At 41.3% G+C, this 21,499-nt stretch overlaps 1 protein-coding gene across 2 annotated transcripts in view; it reads left to right on the forward strand.

Annotated features, from left to right (window-relative positions):
• P2RX1 (purinergic receptor P2X 1) overlaps positions 1 to 21,499 on the forward strand; it is a 483,889-nt gene that overhangs the window by 238,508 nt on the left and 223,882 nt on the right. For both annotated transcript variants that reach the window (XM_078679688.1, XM_078679689.1), the window contains one exon: positions 4,532 to 4,634. In XM_078679688.1, the coding sequence (XP_078535814.1) occupies positions 4,532 to 4,634 (103 nt within the window). The remainder of the gene's footprint in view (positions 1 to 4,531; positions 4,635 to 21,499) is intronic.

The following is a 21,499-nucleotide window of genomic DNA, read 5'->3' on the forward strand; positions in this document are numbered from 1 at the left end:
GCATGCTGAGGAATTAGCAGCTGTGGATGTCAGTGGTGTGGTATTGCTGAGAGAAGTGGTGAGCCATTCTTCGGTGACTTTGTTCCAACTTCTGCGAGGGTAGCAGTGGGCATGGTGGTGTACATGGGTTTGGTGAAGAAGAATTGGACGCAGTGGTAGTCGGTCCAAAGGAGCTCAGAGGAGTGGTTGACAGAGATGTTGTTGCTGGCCGAGAAGATGGGGTTGAGCGTGTATCCTGCTGAGTGGGTTGGAGAGATTTGCAGTTGTTTGAGTCCAAAGGTGGCACATTTCTCCAGCATTCTTAACACAGACAGTATCTAGAGGTCAATCTGTACTTACATTTATTGTTTAACTCACTTTTTGGACTGCTTATTCAGTAACCACAAACAGGTTCATATACTTTTGACATACCACCCTTCTTGATAACACATTTATTTAAGAACTACACATAGCCTTTATAACATCATTAGGCTGTGTTGTGTTGTCTTGTCTCCTGGGCAAGGAGAACCCAAATGATGTTAAAAAGGGCGGTACAGAATGGTTACTGATGGGAATAATTGCCCATGTCTTTGAGTCCTAACTCAGCAATTATATGTCACACTAGTTTGCATAGTGGGTCTCCACTGCCTTATTTGTATTTTGTTGGGGTTTGTGTCCACAGTTGAGTCATATGGTTAGTTGACCTCTAGATACTGTTTGTGTTAAGAATGTTGTATATTGGGGTATGTATCTAGTTTGGGTCGTTAAACCGACCCTCGGACCCTTCTACTAATTGGTTTGTTTTTGTGAGTTTCTCCAGCAGGCATGAAGTGTTCTTGTTGTTGGAGTTCTCCAGGTGAAAGTGTAGGTCACCAAGGAGGATGTAGTCTGTGGAGGTGAGAGCGTGGGGTGTGATGAAGTCGAAGATGGAGTCGCGGTCTGTAGATGAGAATGCTGCAGTGGGTGGTTTTCGGGTGGGTCTGGACCTGGAAGTGGAGGTGCTCCATGTTGGTTGAGTAGTCGTCCTAGTGGGTGGTGAGGCAGGGGGAGTTTTTGTGTATGATGGTGATGCCTCCACTCGGTTTGTTGTGAATGATCTTGTAGCCCTTCCAGGATGGCAGTGGCGATCTCGAGCCGGAGGTGGAGTTCATCCAGGTTTCCACGAGGAAAGCGATGTTGAGGTAGATGGAGTCGAGTAGGACCCAGATCTCCACGGCGTGTTTGTGGTGGGAGCTTGTATTGAGCCGGATACAGCTGAGGCGGTATGGTCTGGTATTTGTCAGTCGTGCAGTGGGGGGCAGGTGAGCGGTGGCAGGAGAAGGTGCAGCTGCAGTACCTGAAGGATGTAGTGCTGGATGTTCTGCTGTGCAGTGCGTGTAGGATAAATCCATGTGCTGGTTGTATAAGTACCTGTGAATGGTACAATGCATGAAGGATACAGTGTTGGCATTTTGGATGCACTTGCTGACTGTATGTGTACCTATGAGTGGTGCAATACATGAATGATACAGCACATGCAAGTTAGATGCATATGCTGTATAAATATGTATGTACCTGTTAGTGGTGCAATACATGTAGGGTGCAGTGCGTGCATCTTAAATGTACATGATATATGTAAATGTGACCGTGAGTGGTACAGTGCATAAAGGATACAATGCTAGGCAATGCATGCATGTTAAAAGTATATGCTGGAAATATGTGTGCCTGTGAGTGGTACAGTACATGGAGGATACAGTGCTGTGCAGTGCATCTATGCTATATGTACGCACTGGGTGTATGTGTGCCTGTGGATGGTACGATACATGGAGGGCCCTGGGTTCCATTTTGGGAGACCCAAGCCTGCATGGTGACACATTGAGTGGAGGTAGAAAGATCCCCCAGACAGATTTGTGGATTACTACATTCCTGTAAGGTGGGTGGGACACATACTGAGAATGTCTGAACCTCCCTGTACACTTCAAAGGAGCTTTAGACTTGAATTTAAGGCTCAGAATGAGCTACTTCGAAGAAGGAGTGGGAAAGAAAATTGCCATTGAAACACTGGAGCCCCAACCTCAAGGAGAATTGTTATTGTTGGTGAATGTCGGATTTTTCCTTATTGTGCTTCTCTTTTTTCCTAAAAGTGAATATTTGGCTGTACACTGATTTATGGCTGCACACATTTTGAGTTGTGAGCCCATGCTCACTAATCTATATACACACCTCAACCCCCCTCCACCTCCCCAGAGGGAGCCTTGGTCAACTCTACCACATTAAACACTGAGATTCAAGTGCAGAAGGGGTACCTTGCCTAGTTGCTCAGAATCCAAAGTAGCCTAGGCCTTGGTACATCAGGAGTAAAAGGACTCAACACCCACGGTTGGTCTCAGTAGCCCCTATGTAGCCCATGTCCCTCTGAACGGGTCTGACAGTAGCAAAGCTCGTACATCAGTGCAAGTTGAAGCCAAATCAAAGGTGCATTGTGAGAGTTATCAGGCTCTCTATTAGAGGGGCATAGCGCAGGTCACGATTGATGTGCATTGTGGGAATTCTCTGGGAGTGGGGTGGCTGTGAATGGTTTATGTCTGACTTAGCGTGAATTATTAGTGCTCTCTCAAAATCGCCAAAGTGAGATAATAATGCAAAGGAAAAGCCAAGGCTGAAGGAGAGATTGTAAGAGGTATGTGAATGTTTTATTAGAGGTGGTGCATATTGCAGATTAGTGCAAGCTCTGCAACACTTCCAACAAACGTGCCTTCGGAAAGCCACACAATTGACGCAAAGTCTTGCAAAGATATTTACTTTCCATTGTAAAAGTTATTTTGCTCTGCAGAAGTTCCCTTTTCTCAGCGCAAACAGTGCTTTGCACTGATTTACTTCAATTTGTGTCAAAGGAGGCATTACGTGAGTTTTACTTGGGCAGATCTGGGCTAGGATATTTTGTAATACATAGCCTGATGTACAAAGAAGTGTGTTACATTAAAAAAGAAAACCCTCTTGACACATCAGCCTATAAGGAGAAATGTTTTCATTTCTCCAAACATTCCACACACTGCACTGCACAGCACACATTTAATGTGTGCAATATCTCGGGAAGGATGTGCTTCCAGTACAAATCCTGAGCTAGACAGCATACACACACCTTTGCATCAGCGCAGGGAATGGCATCAGCAGGCCATTGTTAATAAGTATGGCTCTGGGCTTCTTTCTTCTTCTTCTTCTTTCTTCCCTTGCACAATGGAAGAGGTCTGAAGGGCTCTGAAATGAACTACTTTGTAGGTGGCTGTGCTCCTTCAGATAGAGCAGAATACTGTTGCTCACAATGAAGTTAGCTAATGCGTGAAGAGGGCTGACCCACTTACCCCATGCCTGTGTTGTTTTGGGTGGAATTAAAATGTGAATGACTCAATAACAGACCAATGGATGAAGAGGACTGGATGAAAGCAGATGTAAATAAGTATATTATATATTTATTTATAGTCAAATCAAAAGTTCTTAGCTAAGTCCAGTCCTAAAAGAGGGCGGGGAGAACCTAACCTTTGGTGGTAAAATACATGTGCATGTGCATCTGGGTTTGACTATGCACTTGTCCCTAGAAAGTAGGCCTGGCCGTGATAGACCTAGATAAATAAACGGCATTTGACTCTATAACATCAATTTATGATTACACTGTTGTAATCTCTTTCAGTGGAGACCTCTGTCTGTTTGCAGGGTCTGTCTGCAGACCACACAGAATAATTCATTGTCGCTGGAGAAGATTTCACAACTAGCCCTGTATTACCTTCTTACAGCAGCACTAAGCATGGATTTGCATGAACAGCAATATATGGTTTTGGGGGAGGCAGTGCTTTAAATGAGCAATTATTTCTTTGGTTGTGGGAATCTCAGGAGCGCCTCAAGATGCCTACTCATTTTGCGCTACAGCAGCAGCTTTGGTAGTGTAATTTTTCGGCAACTGCTTCTTGCGCTCACCGGTGAGCCTGCTTTTCCAGCATAACTGCCTTTGTGCAATTGGAAACTCTTTCATGAATTTATGGAAGTATTTATACTTGGAAAAGCCCAAGGCCACAATTAACTAGTAGTGGCCTGTGACCTGAATGTAGTACTGTGCATGAACTCTTTTAGGTTCAAAATAGTTTCTGCTGCTAATTGGGTATTCTTTTGTACACTGAAGTATGTTGACGAACTAGAAAAGTAAGTAAATATATTTCCTTCTTTGAGGCAATATTTTGTAAACTGCAGTCTTAGTGTGATTAATTTGGTGCGGCCAGAATGTAGAAGCACATCACCTTGTTATTATATCAATAGCCATGAACTCATGATGGGCAGCATCAATAATTATGAATCTGATTTACTAACGTTTGGTGAAGCTCTTCTTAAGACTGTGGCAAGCTGGTAGGATGGATATGACTTGCAAAGGGTTTGACTTTAGAAAGTCTTACACACTCTAAGGACTGTTCTTATTATCTTAAAGCTGTATGAGGTCTTAAGCCAGAGAAAAATGTTAATGAATCTTTCCATATGTCATTTAAATTGATATTAGTTGCTCCAACTGCCTTTTCTTTTTCTTTAGGTGTGATGACAGGAAGATGCATACCCTACAATAACAATAACAACACCAAGACATGTGAGGTCTATGCATGGTGCCCTGTTGAAAATGACACCTACGTTCCCAAGTAAGAATTCACATTGGTTGTTCTTTTAAATGTTTCTTCTTACAACGTCTTAAAAATACAATCAGATCTACAAATGTCCTCTGTGCCTCAGTCCTTACTGTGGCAATGGCAATGTCCGAACCTTTACAAACATTTGGAATGTTAATAATATCTAGAATGTTTTTCACATCCAAACTAGCCTCCGATGAAACCCATTTTTGAAACATCAAATGTTTTGCATTATCTCCTTCATAATGGTTTGTTAATGGCAGAATCAGCTGGAACTTTAAAGCGACTTAAGTGTTGTAAAAGATCCTTGCTAGGAAACACATTCTGTTAAGGCGTAATAAATCAATAAGAGCATAAGGACCATAGAGAAATGATCTTAGTGAATCCACCTGAAGAAAGCACTTTTCTTCTTCTTGCTTATTGTCATTGAACCTCTGCTACAGCTAAAAGTGTGTCTGTGGACCTAGCTATCTCTAATAAATTTGTATGCAAACAAACTTTACAAACGATAGTTGAGGTCAGAAATTGGTACTTTCAAATTTTTAATGTGCAACATTTCATAATACTCTTCAAATCCTTAGTTACATTTTAAGTTTGATGCTATGGTACACTGTACAAATTAGAAAGATCACCAAAATCCATGCACAGGGTTCTGAAGTCAGAATTTTACGTAGTAGTCAAATATCGGGGGCTATTCACAAAGGTAAACTTAATCATGACTAAATTTACACAAGTAAGTTTACTCTTACACTTTGAAGCTGATTTAGTACTTTAAGCTAGTCATCATTTATGAGTGTAAATTTACTACATATTGTAGGCTTACATTTCCCCACTCCTGAAGCCTAATTTACAAGTGTAAAGTTACTATGTGTAATTTTTCAGACATCAGCAGAGCTCTCCCTCACTTGGAAGGGATCTCACTGTGGTAAACTATCAGGAAAAGTTTAAAAGTTTACTCAAGTTGGAAAACTATTGTAGACATATTTTAAGATCAATATTACTGTAAATTATTGTACATGCATCTAAAATATTTATTTTAAATGTAGGACGAAATAAAAACAATGCTACAGCATTATTAACTTAATTTTGACTTATTTAATTATTTGAATTAAAAAGTTTATTAAAGTTTAAAAACAATTGTGGACATAAATTATTATTATACCACATAAAAGAAAGGGATCGTATATGAAGCCAGTATAGATCTCCAAACAAGAGCATAGTTCCTCTTCTAAAGTTTTTACAAAATGTCGGGTTCTAGTCCTGGGAAAGTACAGAGTTGAATACAGTGTTGGGGATAATAGTTCTTCCATAATCAGGCTCACATCAATTTCCATAACACATGAGGCAAAGATTTACCAAATGTAACTGGTTATTGCTTTTGCACAAGCTTTTTTGAAAGTGATAAAAGGTTTAGTCATGATTCATTGTTGTGGAGTGGAGAGGAAAATAAAATTAACTCTCTCATTAGCATGAAATGTCCTTGAGATAAGTTTGTGTGCCTTTGTAAAATCTGATTCTTTAAATATCCTTTTGTTTTATGAGATTGTAATTAAGAATGTATCCACATCTTTATAGAGACAAAGGACCAGTCTATAATTAATCATTATTTAACTCTGCTAACAACTAGGAAATGTCTTCGAAGTTCTGTTGTGTGTACATGTTCGAAGAAAATACATTTCTTAGAATCACTCAAGGATCTTGTTTAGTTTCTCCACCAAAAGAAAACCTCATTATTCTGCTAATTTCTTCTCAAAAGAAATTTTAGATTCCTGCTAAATCAAGGACTTGGAATTCCACATGTGGTATGCATGACTGAGTGCTTTGTAATAGATCGCTTTCATGCTGGACAGTGTTAAATTCTATCTCTTTACGGAAACTGACACTGCCAAAAATTGGTGACCGTCCTGTCTGCCCTATTTAGAGGGGACATAGTTGCTATACTCTCCAAATTAGGCAGAGTGGACATCGTCCACTTTTTGACAGATTTCCTCCATCCACAAAATTCTCAACTAGACCAATAGGATTTTGTTCTTAAGGCAACTGTTATTATCCTCCTTAAGACAAAGGGAGTGATTAGTCCGCTCGCCACCCTAGCGGAAATGGGACCCCCCACCTGCCATGCGGCGGTCCCGACACCCCAATAATGATGCGACCGCCACCGTGGCGGTCGTCTCAGGCATTTTACCATTGCAGCATTTTACCATTACGGCAGGGGGGGAACATCCTTTTCGACGCAGATTTTACACCGCAGTACTTTTAGAACGCGTCCATTACAACGCAAGTCGTAACCAAGTTAAGTTTGATGCTATGGTACACTGTACAAATTAGAAAGATCACCAAAATCCATGCACAGGGTTCTGAAGTCAGAATTGTACGTAGTAGTCAAATATCGGGGGCTATTCACAAAGGTAAACTTAATCATGACTAAATTTACACAAGTAAGTTTACTCTTACACTTTGAAGCTGATTTAGTACTTTAAGCTAGTAATCATTTATGAGTGTAAATTTACTACATATTGTAGGCTTACATTTCCCCACTCCTGAAGCCTAATTTACTAGTGTAAAGTTACTACGTGTTATTTTTCAGACATCAGCAGAGCTCTCCCTCACTTGGAAGGGATCTCGCTGTGGTAAACTATCAGGAAAAGTTTAAAAGTTTACTCAAGTTGGAAAACTATTGTAGACATATTTTAAGATCAATATTACTGTATTGTACATGCATCTACAATATTTATTTTAAATGTAGGACGAAATAAAAACAATGCTACAGCATTATTAACTTAATTTTGACTTATTTAATTTTTTTGAATTAAAAAGTTTATTAAAGTTTAAAAACAATTGTGGACATAAATTATTATTATACCACATAAAAGAAAGGGATCGTGTATGAAGCCAGTATAGATCTCCAAACAAGAGCATAGTTCCTCTTCTAAAGTTTTTACAAAATGTAGGTTCTAGTCCTGGGAAAGTACAGAGTTGAATACAGTGTTGGGGATAATAGTTCTTCCATAATCAGGCTCACATCAACTTCCATAAAACATGAGGCCAAGATTTACCAAATGTAACTGGTTATTGCTTTTGCACAAGCTTTTTTGAAAGTGATAAAAGGTTTAGTCATGATTCATTGTTGTGGAGTGGAGAGGAAAATAAAATTGACTCTCGCATTAGTATGAAATGTCCTTGAGATAAGTTTGTGTGCCTTTGTAAAATCTGATTCTTTAAATATTCTTTTGTTTTATGAGATTGTAATTAAGAATGTATCCACATCTTTACAGAGACAAAGGACCAGTCTATAATTAATCATTATTTAACTCTGCTAACAACTGGGAAATGTCTTCGAAGTTCTGTTGTGTGTACATGTTCGAAGAAAATACATTTCTTAGAATCACTCAAGGATCTTGTTTAGTTTCTCCACCAAAAGAAAACCTCATTATTCTGCTAATTTCTTCCCAAAAGAAATTTTAGATTCCTACTAAATAAAGGACTTGGAATTCCGCATGTGGTATGCATGACTGAGTGCTTTGTAATAGATCGCTTTCATGCTGGACAGTGTTAAATTCTATCTCTTTACGGAAACTGACACTGCCAAAAATTGGTGACTGTCCTGTCGGCCCTATTTAGAGGGGACATAGGTCCTGTACTCTCCAAATAAGGCAGAGTGGACATCGTCCACTTTTTGACAGATTTCCTCCATCCACAAAATTCTCAACTAGACCAATAGGATTTTGTTCTTAAGGCAACTGTTATTATCCTCCTTAAGACAAAGGGAGTGATTAGTCCGCCCGGCACCCTAGCGGAAATGGGACTCCCCACCTGCCATGCGGCGGTCCCGACACCCCAATAATGATGCGACTGCCACCGTGGCGGTCGTCTCAGGCATTTTACCATTGCAGCATTTTACCATTGCGACAGGGGGGAACATCCTTTTCGACGCGGATTTTACACCGCAGTACTTTTAGAACGCGTCCATTACAACGCAAGTCGTAACCAGGACTTGTGCTGGAGGGCGCTAGAGGATAACGAATAGTAAATTTACTATTCCAACACCCCTAGTATCCACGGGAACTGGTGTTGGAATAGTAAATTATATTATTTACTATCCGTGCCCCCAACGCAAGTCGTGGTTACGACTTGCATTGTAAAAGACGCGTTGTAAAAGCACGCGTTGTGACGGTACGCGTCGTACCGTCATACATCCGCGGCAGGTGTTGCTGGCTGCAGACATCAGCAGAGCTCTCTATCACTTGACAGGGATCTCGATGTGGTAAACTATCAGGAAAAGTTTAAAAGTTTACTCAAGTTGGAAAACTATTGCAGACATATTTTAAGATCAATATTACTGTAAATTATTGTACATACATCTAAGATATTTATTTTAAATGTAGGACGATATAAAAACAATGCTACAGCATTAACTTAATTTTGACTTATTTAATTATTTGAATTAAACAGTTTATTAAAGTTTAAAAACAATTGTGGACATAAATTAATATTAGTTGTATTAAGATTTAAAGAAAGCCCACCTAAAGTATAATATTTATATTTTTTATTTTGCAGTGAAAGTTAATGAAAGTTATGTACAGAATCAATTAATATTATTTTTAATTAGTTTGTAAGTTCAATTAATTTTTAAATTTAAAAATAGATTGTGCCCTCTTTGGCTGTGGTAACTATAGACGTGCAGTTGTAAAAAGCTATGGGCTTACTCATTTATGGGTGGCTGCATGTTTCTCCCTAAGCCCCTTCTTACTCCTCCCTTAACCCCTCTCATTCAGTAAGTAAGTATTCCTCAGTGCAGCCGCTCCCCCATCCCACTCACATTTACTATTAAAACGTATATCTACATGTACCGCGCTCTCCAGGTGGTGCAGGTCTCCACACATAAAAGAAAGCAGGGATAGAGACCACCGCACATAGGTTATTGAATAGCATCTTGTAGTATGTTTAGTATTGCTATTTTAGTGCTATTAAACGTATACGTGCTACAAAATGCAGTTGGTACATAGTCCCCATTGTTTTTATTGTATTGCCCTTTTTAACAACTTTTACTTCTCTTCCATTTTCTGACCGATTTCCCCCTTCCAGTACAATGTGCAACTAATTATACTGCCTCTCAGAAATGATTTATGAGCACCACATAAAAGAAAGGGATCATATATGAAGCCAGCATAGATCTCCAAACAAGAGCATAGTTCCTCTTCTAAAGTTTTTACAAAATGTAGGTTCTAGTCCTGGGAAAGTACAGAGTTGAATACAGTGTTGGGGATAATAGTTCTTCCATAATCAGGCTTATCTCAACTTCCATAAAACATGAGGCCACGATTTACCAAGTGTAACTGGTTATTGCTTTTGCACAAGCTTTTTTGAAAGTGATAGAAGGTTTAGTCCTGATTCATTGTTGTGGAGTGGAGAGGAAAATAAAATTGACTCTCGCATTAGTATGAAATGTCCTTGAGATAAGTTTGTGTGCCTTTGTAAAATCTGATTCTTTAAATATTCTTTTGTTTTATGAGATTGTAATTAAGAATGTATCCACATCTTTACAGAGACAAAGGACCAGTCTATAATTAATCATTATTTAACTCTGCTAACAACTGGGAAATGTCTTCGAAGTTCTGTTGTGTGTACATGTTCGAAGAAAACACATTTCTTAGAATCACTCAAGGATCTTGTTTAGTTTCTCCACCAAAAGAAAACCTCATTATTCTGCTAATTTCTTCCCAAAAGAAAGTTTAGATTCCTGCTAAACAACGGACTTGGAATTCCACATGTGGTATGCATGACTGAGTGCTTTCTAACAGATCGCTTTCATGCTGGACAATGTTAAATTCTATCTCTTTACGGAAACTGACACTGCCAAAAATTGCGGACTATCCTGTCTGCCCTATTTAGAGGGGTCATAGGTCCTATACTCTCCAAATAAGGCAGAGTGGACATCGTCCACTTTTTGACAGATTTCCTCCATCCACAAAACTCTCAACTAGACCAATAGGATTTTGTTCTTAAGGCAACTGGTATTATCCTCCTTATGACAAAGGGAGTGATTAGTCCGCCCACCACCCTAGCGGAAATGGGACCCCCGACCTGGTATGCGGCGGTCCCGACACCCCAATAATGATGCGACCGCCACCAAGGCAGTCACCTCAGACATTTTACGATTGCGTCATTTTACGATTGCGGCAGGTGCTGCTGGCTGCAGCACCCGCCGCAATGGTAAAATACCATGTGGTGCATTAGGCCACCTTGTGCATGGCAATGTAGGAGGACAGGAGAAAGCTCTGGGGAACTCTGCATGGAAATATGCGGAGGATGAATCAAAAGCTCTTATAGTGACTTGTTGACTGCAATGAGAAAGGAAAGATTAGATCTGCTCTAACTTAGCTCCAGGCCGGGCCAGCCCATTCTTTTAGCATACAAAACAAAAATAAGGTGGCCTATGGTGTCATAGGCTGCCGACTGGTTTTGATCCAAGGTGATGGATGTATGAGCTGATGTAGGGCACCTTAAAGTCCTTTAACCACATTGATGATCAATCATTAACGTATTTCGGTCCCATATATTCTTGAAGTTGTCTCTTCACATCCTCTTCCAGGATATGAAGGTCAGAAGCTTTAGTTTTATTAGAAAAGTCTGACAGGACCTCCTTCATCATAAGATTGAAGAAGGAAAATGCAGAGTGGAATAGTTTCAAAGTGATAGAAGATTAAGGTTATAACGTTGCTGTACAGCTGAAGGCACTCCAGATGTTCTTATTTAAGATTCACTCACGGTCTACATTTCCAACAGCATTATTTTTAATGGTGTCTGGACTGATTGTTTCGTGGAGAAAAATTGAAGATCTCTCTTGTTTGAGTTGTTATGTCCTGTCTAATTTGTTTGCTATGTAGGACATGTGGTTTCTTTGTTAGTAGTTCCTACTAATTGTTTTATGCAAATGTTTCAAGCAGCTGGTCAGTAAACTTTTGTGTTTTAGAAAATCAAACTCCCAAATAGGGAGTTTGCTTTTGTAAAACAAACTAAAGACCCTTAGATGCCTTAGGAGTCTTCTCCCAGGGTGGGAGGGTAATTTTCTTTTTTTTCTGCTTGGGACTGGCAGGCTTTTCCTGGGGGCCCGAGCAGAAAAAAGTACATCAGACTGTCCACTTTAAATAGGGTGGGCGGGTGATGTCCTGTCATCAACAGCCAGAAGCCCATCGGTGTATGGTTTCCGCTGGCTGAGCCACCGCTGGCAGAGACGTGATGGTCTGCCCAACTCTAACTGGAGCAGATGGAACACCTGTTTGGTGTACCCTATCTGCCAAACTCTCCATAACCCCCTATGTAATTGAAGGCTGATATCTAAAGAACAGAAAACTTTGGCAGCGTAATGGAGGATTAACCTGCATCTAACAAAAGCGTCTCTAAATCTTTTGAAAAAGTGTTACATATTTTATCGAGACACCTCTGGTGTTGGAGAAATTTCGACATGATATAGAATTTCGAAGTCGAATTGAATGACCCCTATTGGTAAGAGGTGTCATTAAAATAGTAGTCAGTTCTACACCATCTTCAGATGGTCATTTGGGGGAAATAATGTACAAAGTGGATTGATCTGTTGAATTCAGTTTTAGTCAAGCAAAACTTTAAAGCAAGTACCTGAAACTGTGCAAAGCACCGTCTGAATAAAGATGAGTCAGAGTGAACATTTCTTTGAGCTTCAGCGAAGAGTTTTACAATTACATTTAGTGAGATAGTTATGCCATAAAAAGTCTCTGAAATGAAAGACTTACCTCACGGCCAATCCAACCTGAGTTTTATTCATTTCTTGTATCAATACATTTGAAGTCCAGGGTAGAAGATCAAGATTCCACTTTCTAAACAGTGAAATACACTTGAGTCCCAATAAAGCAGGAGAAAGCATGGTTTCTTTATGCTGTCCAACCAAGTGTTTCTTTTTTTAATTGTCCCACAGGGAAAGGTGATGTGCAGGAATAGGCTGATTAGTACAATGACAGAACTGGAAAACCAGCTGAAACCCAACCATGTTTGATGTCAGTCTTCATTAAATCTCAAGAGAACTTAGACATTTCCCTATTCCCCATCAAAAATCATGAAATACTTTACATGTAACAGAAATATATATATTTTTATATCACCGTATAGAGTAGGCAAGTGACTCAAGAAACAGTGAAAAATGGATCTTTTCTCCCACAAAAGATGCTATGTCTGCTTCTGTACTTAACAAATCTTTAAGAGTATTATATGTGAATAAAGGGAACTTATAGAGGATAGTACTACACCTTTGTGCATCCCTATGGAAGGAGCAAATTTCTTCTTTAGCACACCTAATAGTTTCTAATGCTCCTAGACATGGTTGACTGGGTATAGTTAATTTATCACACCTATGTTCATTTGTAGGTTGGACGATGTCTTCCAAAATAGTAGTTCAAGGATATTATTGAAGACCATTCTTGTGTCAATGAAATAAGCATACAGTGTGCTTTTCTGATGGAGGGCATACTTATTAACAAATACAAAGAGATGAAAAGCTTGAGCCACTCTTTCCACATGTTTGCAGAATCCTGGCTGCTTGGTGGTAAAATATGCTGTTATTATCCTTAAACCAACCTGAATAGGGATATGTAAAAAATGTATGCTAATTAATCTATATAAGAACTGTTGTGTAGGTGGGTGGGAAATCCTTACAGCTTTTCTTAAAAGTAGGGATAGTTTATGCTGCCATTCATGGCATCTTACAGATGGCATTTGCTGTTCTTGTGATATAGGGGAACCCAATCCCTATTTCATTATGGTAGAAGACTATAGAGTCTATCCAGGTCAAGTGCCTTTCGCTTAATAGGATTGCTTACTTTACCTTTTTTATGGAAAATGGTTCTATCATGAGCATCACTCTATGGTGTTATCACATGGTGTGGGCACATACATTCTCATCACAATATAAAGTAGAAAAGTAATCGCACTACACAGATTCCAAAACAATAACTCCTGTTAATGCCACCCTATTCCCAGAGAGACCAGTCGTCAGAATGTTGTTGGATCTTTACCTCAAATTGCTGTATTCAGTGGCTCTCAATATTCAGTTGCACCTTCCTTTTCTTGCTCTTAAGAGCATGTATTATGTTTGTATTTAGGAACATAGGCTTTGGCTTGGGGTATGTAGTTTCAGTGTGCTTAAAAGTACCTTCTGTGCTCCAGTGCATGTACTATCTTGTCAGCGATTAATAGGATTGGTCTATTTCATTGTTCCCAGGTTATTACTAGTCTAGTTAGAAATATTGTGACTTTTCCCATTAAAACCTTATACTTTTCATTGTATCTGCCAGGTCAACAATCTCTAGGCTTATAAGTGTCCAAGATGGAACAAGATGTATGCACATACACAAGAGGAGAACTTAGCGAAATCAATGTGGTTCTATTTAGATGACTGCTGATTAGTAGTAGTAGCCTGAGGCAAAGATGCTATTCGTTTGGACATTGATTACTACATTGACTTTAAATAACCAAATTGTAGGATCACATTTACTCTCTGCATCCATTTTGACCTCACATTTAATTATAAATCCCCAGTGCTCAAGTGCCATAAAGCAGAGCCCATCACGCCCTCTTTGTACCCGGAAGGTATGGATGGTCTGCAGAAGGATCCTTGGGGAAACCTTAGCTGCCATATGTGCTGCTTTCTTTAGACGAGGTTAGTTGTTTCCTTTTTGAAAATTGTCATGAGAATGCACCAATGGCAATGTCCAGTAGACTGTATGACACCAGGCAATCAGAAAGAAAATACACTGATGGCACTATATAGGCTAACCCCAAAATGTTTTCTTCTTCCTTATGTAATATATAACCATCTCAGTGATCAATAGATATTGATTTGATACAGAGTGTCGCCCATCGGATTGGTAAGTGTAAATACACTGGTTTATTTGCTGTACATTACATTCCTTTCATGTACTAAATTTTGGGGCGCTTTTACCACAACATGGCAGCTTCGTGCTTGTGTTTCTACTCACCTATGTTCTTCAACTGGAAATTGACGGGAGGAAGCTGAAATCCTCGAGAGTGAATTAGGTAATTTAAGTTTCAGTCTGTATTAAGTTGAATTGAAATTTTACTTATTTTTATTCCGCTGATCGTTTAGGGTTTTTGAGTTTCCTGCGATTGACACGTTAGTCTCCCCAACTTCTCAAATATTGAACTGTAAAAATGGTGCCAAAGGAAAGACGGTCCTTGCCCATTAGTGCCCACACATGAACTGAGGCCAGAAATGTTGTTGTTTGGCTCCTGGACCAAGACAGCGAACAAGCTATCAAGTAACACAACTAAAGTCTATACTCCCTCTATGCCAGCGGTCTTCAAACTTTTTTACTCCGCGCCCCCCGCCCCAGTGTAGAAAAACAATTCGCCGGGCCCCCCCTCAAAATATTTCACAATTATTTTATTTAACTGGCAATGTTTAAATATGTCTAAACTTATTTAAATATTGCAGCTAAGTTCTGTCACTGTTTTAGAAATGCAAACAAATACATGATTTCCAAACATACTATTCTGGTGAGGCAGGCCTTACTAATGTGCAAAGGATCCAGTGTGGTTATTCAAAATGGCAGTGTGGGTCTTGGAGAAAATTGGAAGTCCCTTCCCTTTTGACGCCTTCTCCCAGCCAGGATTTAAATGACAAAGGATGTGAATGATGGCCCATTACAGACGTGCTTACTGCTGCTCATTTTTTTAGGCTGAAAACAAAGCATAATGTTTCTTTTGGCCAGAGCCTGGCGCCCCCCCCTGAGATCACTCGAGGCCCCCCTAGGGGGGCCCGCCCCCCAGTTTGAAGACCTCTGCTCTATGCAGATATCTAAATCAACTCAAAAATATATTTTAGGCTTTAGTATTCTAACTAAATTGAAGGAAAATGGCATACATGTACCTAAGCTATTGCTACCAACCCTGTATTGTTCAAATGTTTCCAGCAGTTCGAAAACTTTGTTTCTAAAATTATGCTGTCAATGTGCAGTCAGTTGCTGCTCACCAGCCTCAAGTTGTAAACCTTTTTGAAAGGTGAGACCTTAACTTGCTATGTTTGAATGAAATGTGGCTTGCCTCTCATCAGAATTCTTTGATCGATGAATTAGCACCTTATGATTGTAATATGCATAGGTCAAACCACTTGTCTAAACAAAATGGAGTAACACATATTGTCTGTTTGTATTATCAAGAACTGCTGTACCCCTCCCTCTGGATCTTGAGATATTATTTATTACTCTTAGAACTCACCATAAAACCTTTGCTTTCTTGCTGCCTTATTGCCCATCCCGAGAGTGTCCTTGACCACACTGATAGACAAAACTGTAATAATTGCCTCGCAAGACAAGGCATTGATATTTCTGTGCAACCTAAACCTCTGGCTTTAAAAATCTAGAGGGATATATAGCCTATAACAAAGCATGGAAAATGTTACCCTCCAATGAATTCATTCTAATCCTCTGCAAAACGTAAGTCATTTACTCGATTTAATAATCTTAGAGAATCCCTTCGACCTAGATGGAGTGATATTTAGCCATTTAATGGCATTTTCAAAGACAATATCTATACTAATATAATAAAGAGAGAGCCCAAACCTAATCTCAGGAACCACAGCACCAATCACAACACCCAATACAGCGTTGGAAAGGGCAGTTGCAGCAGGAGGACATAGGCTATGCAGAAGCCCACCATATACATTTAAAAGGTAAAAGAACCGTGCCAGCAAAGTAGTCCCTTGTGGGCGTGTCTGCGTTGTGCTGTGGGCGTGTGCTGGGGGCGTGACAAACGCTGGGGGCGTGTGGTACGTTCCGCCCTTCATGCCATGTCTCATATAGTGTGCTGTGGGTGTGTGCTGGGGCGTGGGCGTGTGCGGGGCGCGGGATTACGGAAAAAAAACCGAGCTTTGTGCCCAATATTTCATTGTTTTTTTCTTCCCAGGTTCTGTACATTCCAGCTCCGGGTGTCCACCCTGCTCCCTTTAAATACCCCTGCACCCCATAATCATAACCCATCTTAACACTATAAATATACCCTGTACCCCAAAACCCAAACCTATCCCTAAACCCTAAAAATACCCCTGTACCCCAAAACCCAAACCTAGCCCTGAATCCTATAAATACCCCTGTACCTCAAAACCCAAACCTACCCCTGAACCCTAAAAATACCCCTGTACCCCAAAACCCAAACCAAGCCCTGAACCCTAAAAATACCCCTGTACCCCAAACCCCAAACCTACCACTGAACCCTAAAATACCCCTGTACCCCAAAACCCAAACCTAGCCCTGAACCCTAAAATACCCCTGTACCCCAAAATCCACACCTACCCCCTGAACCCTAAAAATACCCCTGTACCCCAAAACCCAAACCTAGCCCTGAACCATAAAAATAACCCTGTACCCCAAAACCCAAACCTACCCTAAAATACCCCTGTACCCCAAAACCCAAACCTAGCCCTGAACCCTAAAAATACCCCTGTACCCCAAAACCCAAACCTACCACTGAACCCTAAAATACCCCTGTACCCCAAAACCCAAACCTAGCCCTGAACCCTTAAATACCCCTGTACCCCAAAACCCACACCTACCCCTGAACCCTAAAAATACCCCTGTATCCCAAAACCCAAACCTAGCCCTGAACCATAAAAATAACCCTGTACCCCAAAACCCAAACCTACCCTAAAATACCCCTGTACCACAAAACCCAATCCTAGCCCTGAACCCTTAAAATACCCCTGTACTCCAAAACCCAAACCTACCCCTGAACCCTAAAAATACCCCTGTACCCCAAAACCCATACCTATCCCTAAATTCTAAAACTACCCATGTACCCCATAACCCAAAACTATATCTGAACCCTTAAAATACCCAACCACCCCAAAACATATACCTCAGTACCCAAAACATATACCCCTATACCCATACTTACCTTATCCAAACATTTTAAAAAAACATGCTTTACCATTTATGCATTTACACCGAATTTCGTTGTAAATGTATGCGTGGTAAAAGCATATAAAATGTAATGCCATGCGTTATAATGGCACTGCAGAGTCATGGTACTTTCGTAATGAAAGTATGCGGAGTGATGGTATGCGGAAAGAAAGTTGCGAAATAATGGGTGTTTACCCTCCCCCTGTAAGTACATTGGTGGCACGGCGGCCCACATCTCAAGCAGCATACTCATATTTTTTCACCACCGATTTCAAAAATGCACAGGTCTCTCTCATTGATGGCCAGCACCGACATACACTTTTAGACACACCTCCCGCCACAAGTTCTAGAATTGCAAACTTTAGAGCTGGGGAGCTACGTTCGAATCTCGGCATCAGCTCAACATCCTGTGATTCCAGGCAAATCGTTTTGTCTCCCCGTGCCTACCACAAATGAATGTGTTCTTCTCTAATGTAAATTGTGCTCATGCCATATTGTCGAGTTCGCACTATATAATATTGCAAGGAAAAATAAAGTAGGGAAACTCGAGTTCACACACTACTGAACGCGGAATCTTAAGTGCATCAGCAGTGCACTGTGAATCGGAGCATTTCTCAGGCCTGTCACAGATAAGAAATACTATCAAAACGAAATCCTACAAAACAATATACTACTGGCCGGCAGCAATTCATACCCGGACAACTTCGGGACGGGCTGCTAGTTAACTATAATTCTGTAAGACAAAGAAAATGAAATATTTACCTTCCAAACAGTACAGTCCTCCCATTAGCTAACAGCTTAAAATATAAATACTTCAGGATTGAAGCTCCAGACCTACTTGCAACCTTGTTTAATGGGAACTCTCCTACGACTGCAGAAGTGCGGAAGCCATTTGTAAATCAGGCCCGAGGTTTTAAGTTAATTTACTGCTGCAAAACAACTTTTCTGATAACTAGACACGGGCTGTGGCAGAACACTCACTCTGCTCTTCCTTACGGTACTTTCCACTTTGAAAACCCAATACGCTGTTCTTTTTAAAATTGCCGCAATTGTTTTAAATTATCTTGAAGAAACTACTTCTAAAATACTTAAAACTCACTTGCTTTTCTACACCTTTTGACACCCGGCACTCCGCATTCTCCCCGGTCCACCATGGGATTTTTTCCCGATTGATGTGGAGGGAGGCGGAGTCACAGTAACAACTTCCGGGCTAGAGGGGAGGAGGGCGCAGCGTGATTGGACAACCACTCTGCTAATCAGCTGCATAAAAGCTTCATGCCACACGCCACGCGCACTGGACTCGCGCTGTGGCAGAACACTCCCTCTGCTCTTTCTTACGGTACTTTCCACTTTGAAAACCCAATGCGATGTTCTTTTAAAAATCGCCGCAATTGTTTTAAATTATCCTGAAGAAACTACTTCTAAAATACTTAAAACTCACTTGCTCTTCTGCACCCTTTGACACCTGGCACCCCGCATTCTCCCCGGTCCACCACGGGAATTCTTCCCAATTGATGTGGAGGGAGGCGCGGTCACATTAACAACTTCCGGGCTAGAGGGAGGTGGGCGCAGCGTGACTGGACAACCACTATGCTAATCAGCTGCATAAAAGCTTCATGCCACACGCCACGCGCACTGGACATGCGCTGTGGCAGAACACTCACTCCGCTCTTACTTACGGTACTTTTCACTTTGAAAACCCAATGCGCTGTTCTTTTTAAAATCACTGCAATTGTTTTAAATTATCTAGAAGAAACTACTTCTAAAATACTTAAAACTCACTTGCTCTTCTGCACCCTTTGACACCTGGCACCCCGCATTCTCCCCGGTCCACCACGGGAATTCTTCCCAATTGATGTGGAGGGAGGCGCGGTCACAGTAACAACGTCCGGGCTAGAGGGGAGGAGGGTGCAGCGTGATTGACAAACCACTCTGCTAAACAGCTGCATAAAAGCTTCATGCCACACTCCACGCGCACTAGGACACACGCTGTGGCAGAACACTCAGTCTGCTCTTCCTTACGGTACTTTCCAATTTGAAAACCCAATGCGCGGTTCTTTTTAAAATCGCCGCAATTGTTTTAAATTATCTAGAAGAAAAAACTTCTAAAATACTTCAAACTCACTTGCTCTTCTGCACCCTTTGACACCCGGCACCCCGCATTCTCCCCGGTCCACCACTGGAATTCTTCGCGATTGATGTGGAGGGAGGCACGGTCACAGTAACAACTTCCGGGCTAGGGGGGAGGAGGGCGCAGCGTGATTGGACAACCACTCTGCTAAACAGATGCATAAAAGATTCATGCCACACACCACTCGCACTAGGACACACGCTGTGGCAGAACACTCACTCTGCTCTTCCTTTCGGTACTTTCCACTTTGAAAACCCAATGCGCTGTTCTTTTAAAAATCGCCGCAATTGTTTTAAATTATCTAGAAGAAACTACTTCTAAAATACTTAAAACTCACTTGCTCTTCTGCACCCTTTGACACCCGGCACCCCACATTCTCCCAGGTCCACCACGGGAATTCTTCCCAATTGATGTGGAGGGAGGCGTGGTCACAGTAACAACTTCTGGGCTAGAGGGGAGGAGGGCGCAGCGTGATTGGACAACCACTCTGCTAATCAGCTGCATAAATGCTCCATGCCACACGCCATGCGCACTGGACACGCGCTGTAGCAGAACACTCACTCTGCTCTTCCTTACGGTACTTTCCACTTTGAAAACCCAATGCGCTGTTCTTTTTAAAATAGCCGCAATTGTTTTAAATTATCTTGAAGAAACTACTTCTAAAATACTTAAAAGTCACTTGCTCTTCTGCACCCTTTGACCTCCGGCACCCCGCATTCTCCCCGGTCCACCACGGGAATTCTTCCCTATTGATGTGGAGGGAGGCGCAGTCACAGTAACAATTTCCGGGCTAGAGGGGAAGAAGGCGCAGCATGATTGGACAACCACTCTGCTAATCAGCTGCATAAAAGCTTCATGCCACATGCCACGCGCCCTATGACACGCGCTGTGGCAGAACACTCACTCTGCTCTTCCTTACGGTACTTTCCACTTTGAAAACCCAATGCACTGATCTTTTACAAATCGCCGCAATTGTTTTAAATTATCTTGAAGAAACTACTTCTAAAATACTTAAAAGTCACTTGCTTTTCTGCACCCTTTGACACCCTGCACCCCGCATTCTCCCCGGTCCACCACTGGAATTCTTCGCGATTGATGTGGAGGGAGGCATGGTCACAGTAACAACTTCCGGGCTAGGGGGGAGGAGGGCGCAGCGTGATTGGACAACCACTCTGCTAAACAGATGCATAAAAGATTCATGCCACACGCCACTCGCACTAGGACACACGCTGTGGCAGAACACTCACTCTGCTCTTCCTTTCGGTACTTTCCACTTTGAAAACCCAATGCGCTGTTCTTTTAAAAATCGCCGCAATTGTTTTAAATTATCTAGAAGAAACTACTTCTAAAATACTTAAAACTCACTTGCTCTTCTGCACCCTTTGACACCCGGCACCCCACATTCTCCCAGGTCCACCACGGGAATTCTTCCCAATTGATGTGGAGGGAGGCGTGGTCACAGTAACAACTTCCAGGCTAGAGGGGAGGAGGGCGCAGCGTGATTGGACAACCACTCTGCTAATCAGCTGCATAAAAGCTCCATGCCACACGCCATGCGCACTGGACACGCGCTGTAGCAGAACACTCACTCTGCTCTTCCTTACGGTACTTTCCACTTTGAAAACCCAATGCGCTGTTCTTTTTAAAATAGCCGCAATTGTTTTAAATTATCTTGAAGAAACTACTTCTAAAATACTTAAAAGTCACTTGCTCTTCTGCACCCTTTGACCTCCGGCACCCCACATTCTCCCCGGTCCACCACGGGAATTCTTCCCTATTGATGTGGAGGGAGGCGCAGTCAA

Source organism: Lissotriton helveticus, chromosome 3_1 (assembly GCF_964261635.1).
Source record: "Lissotriton helveticus chromosome 3_1, aLisHel1.1, whole genome shotgun sequence".
Classification (NCBI taxonomy): Eukaryota; Metazoa; Chordata; class Amphibia; order Caudata; family Salamandridae; genus Lissotriton; species Lissotriton helveticus.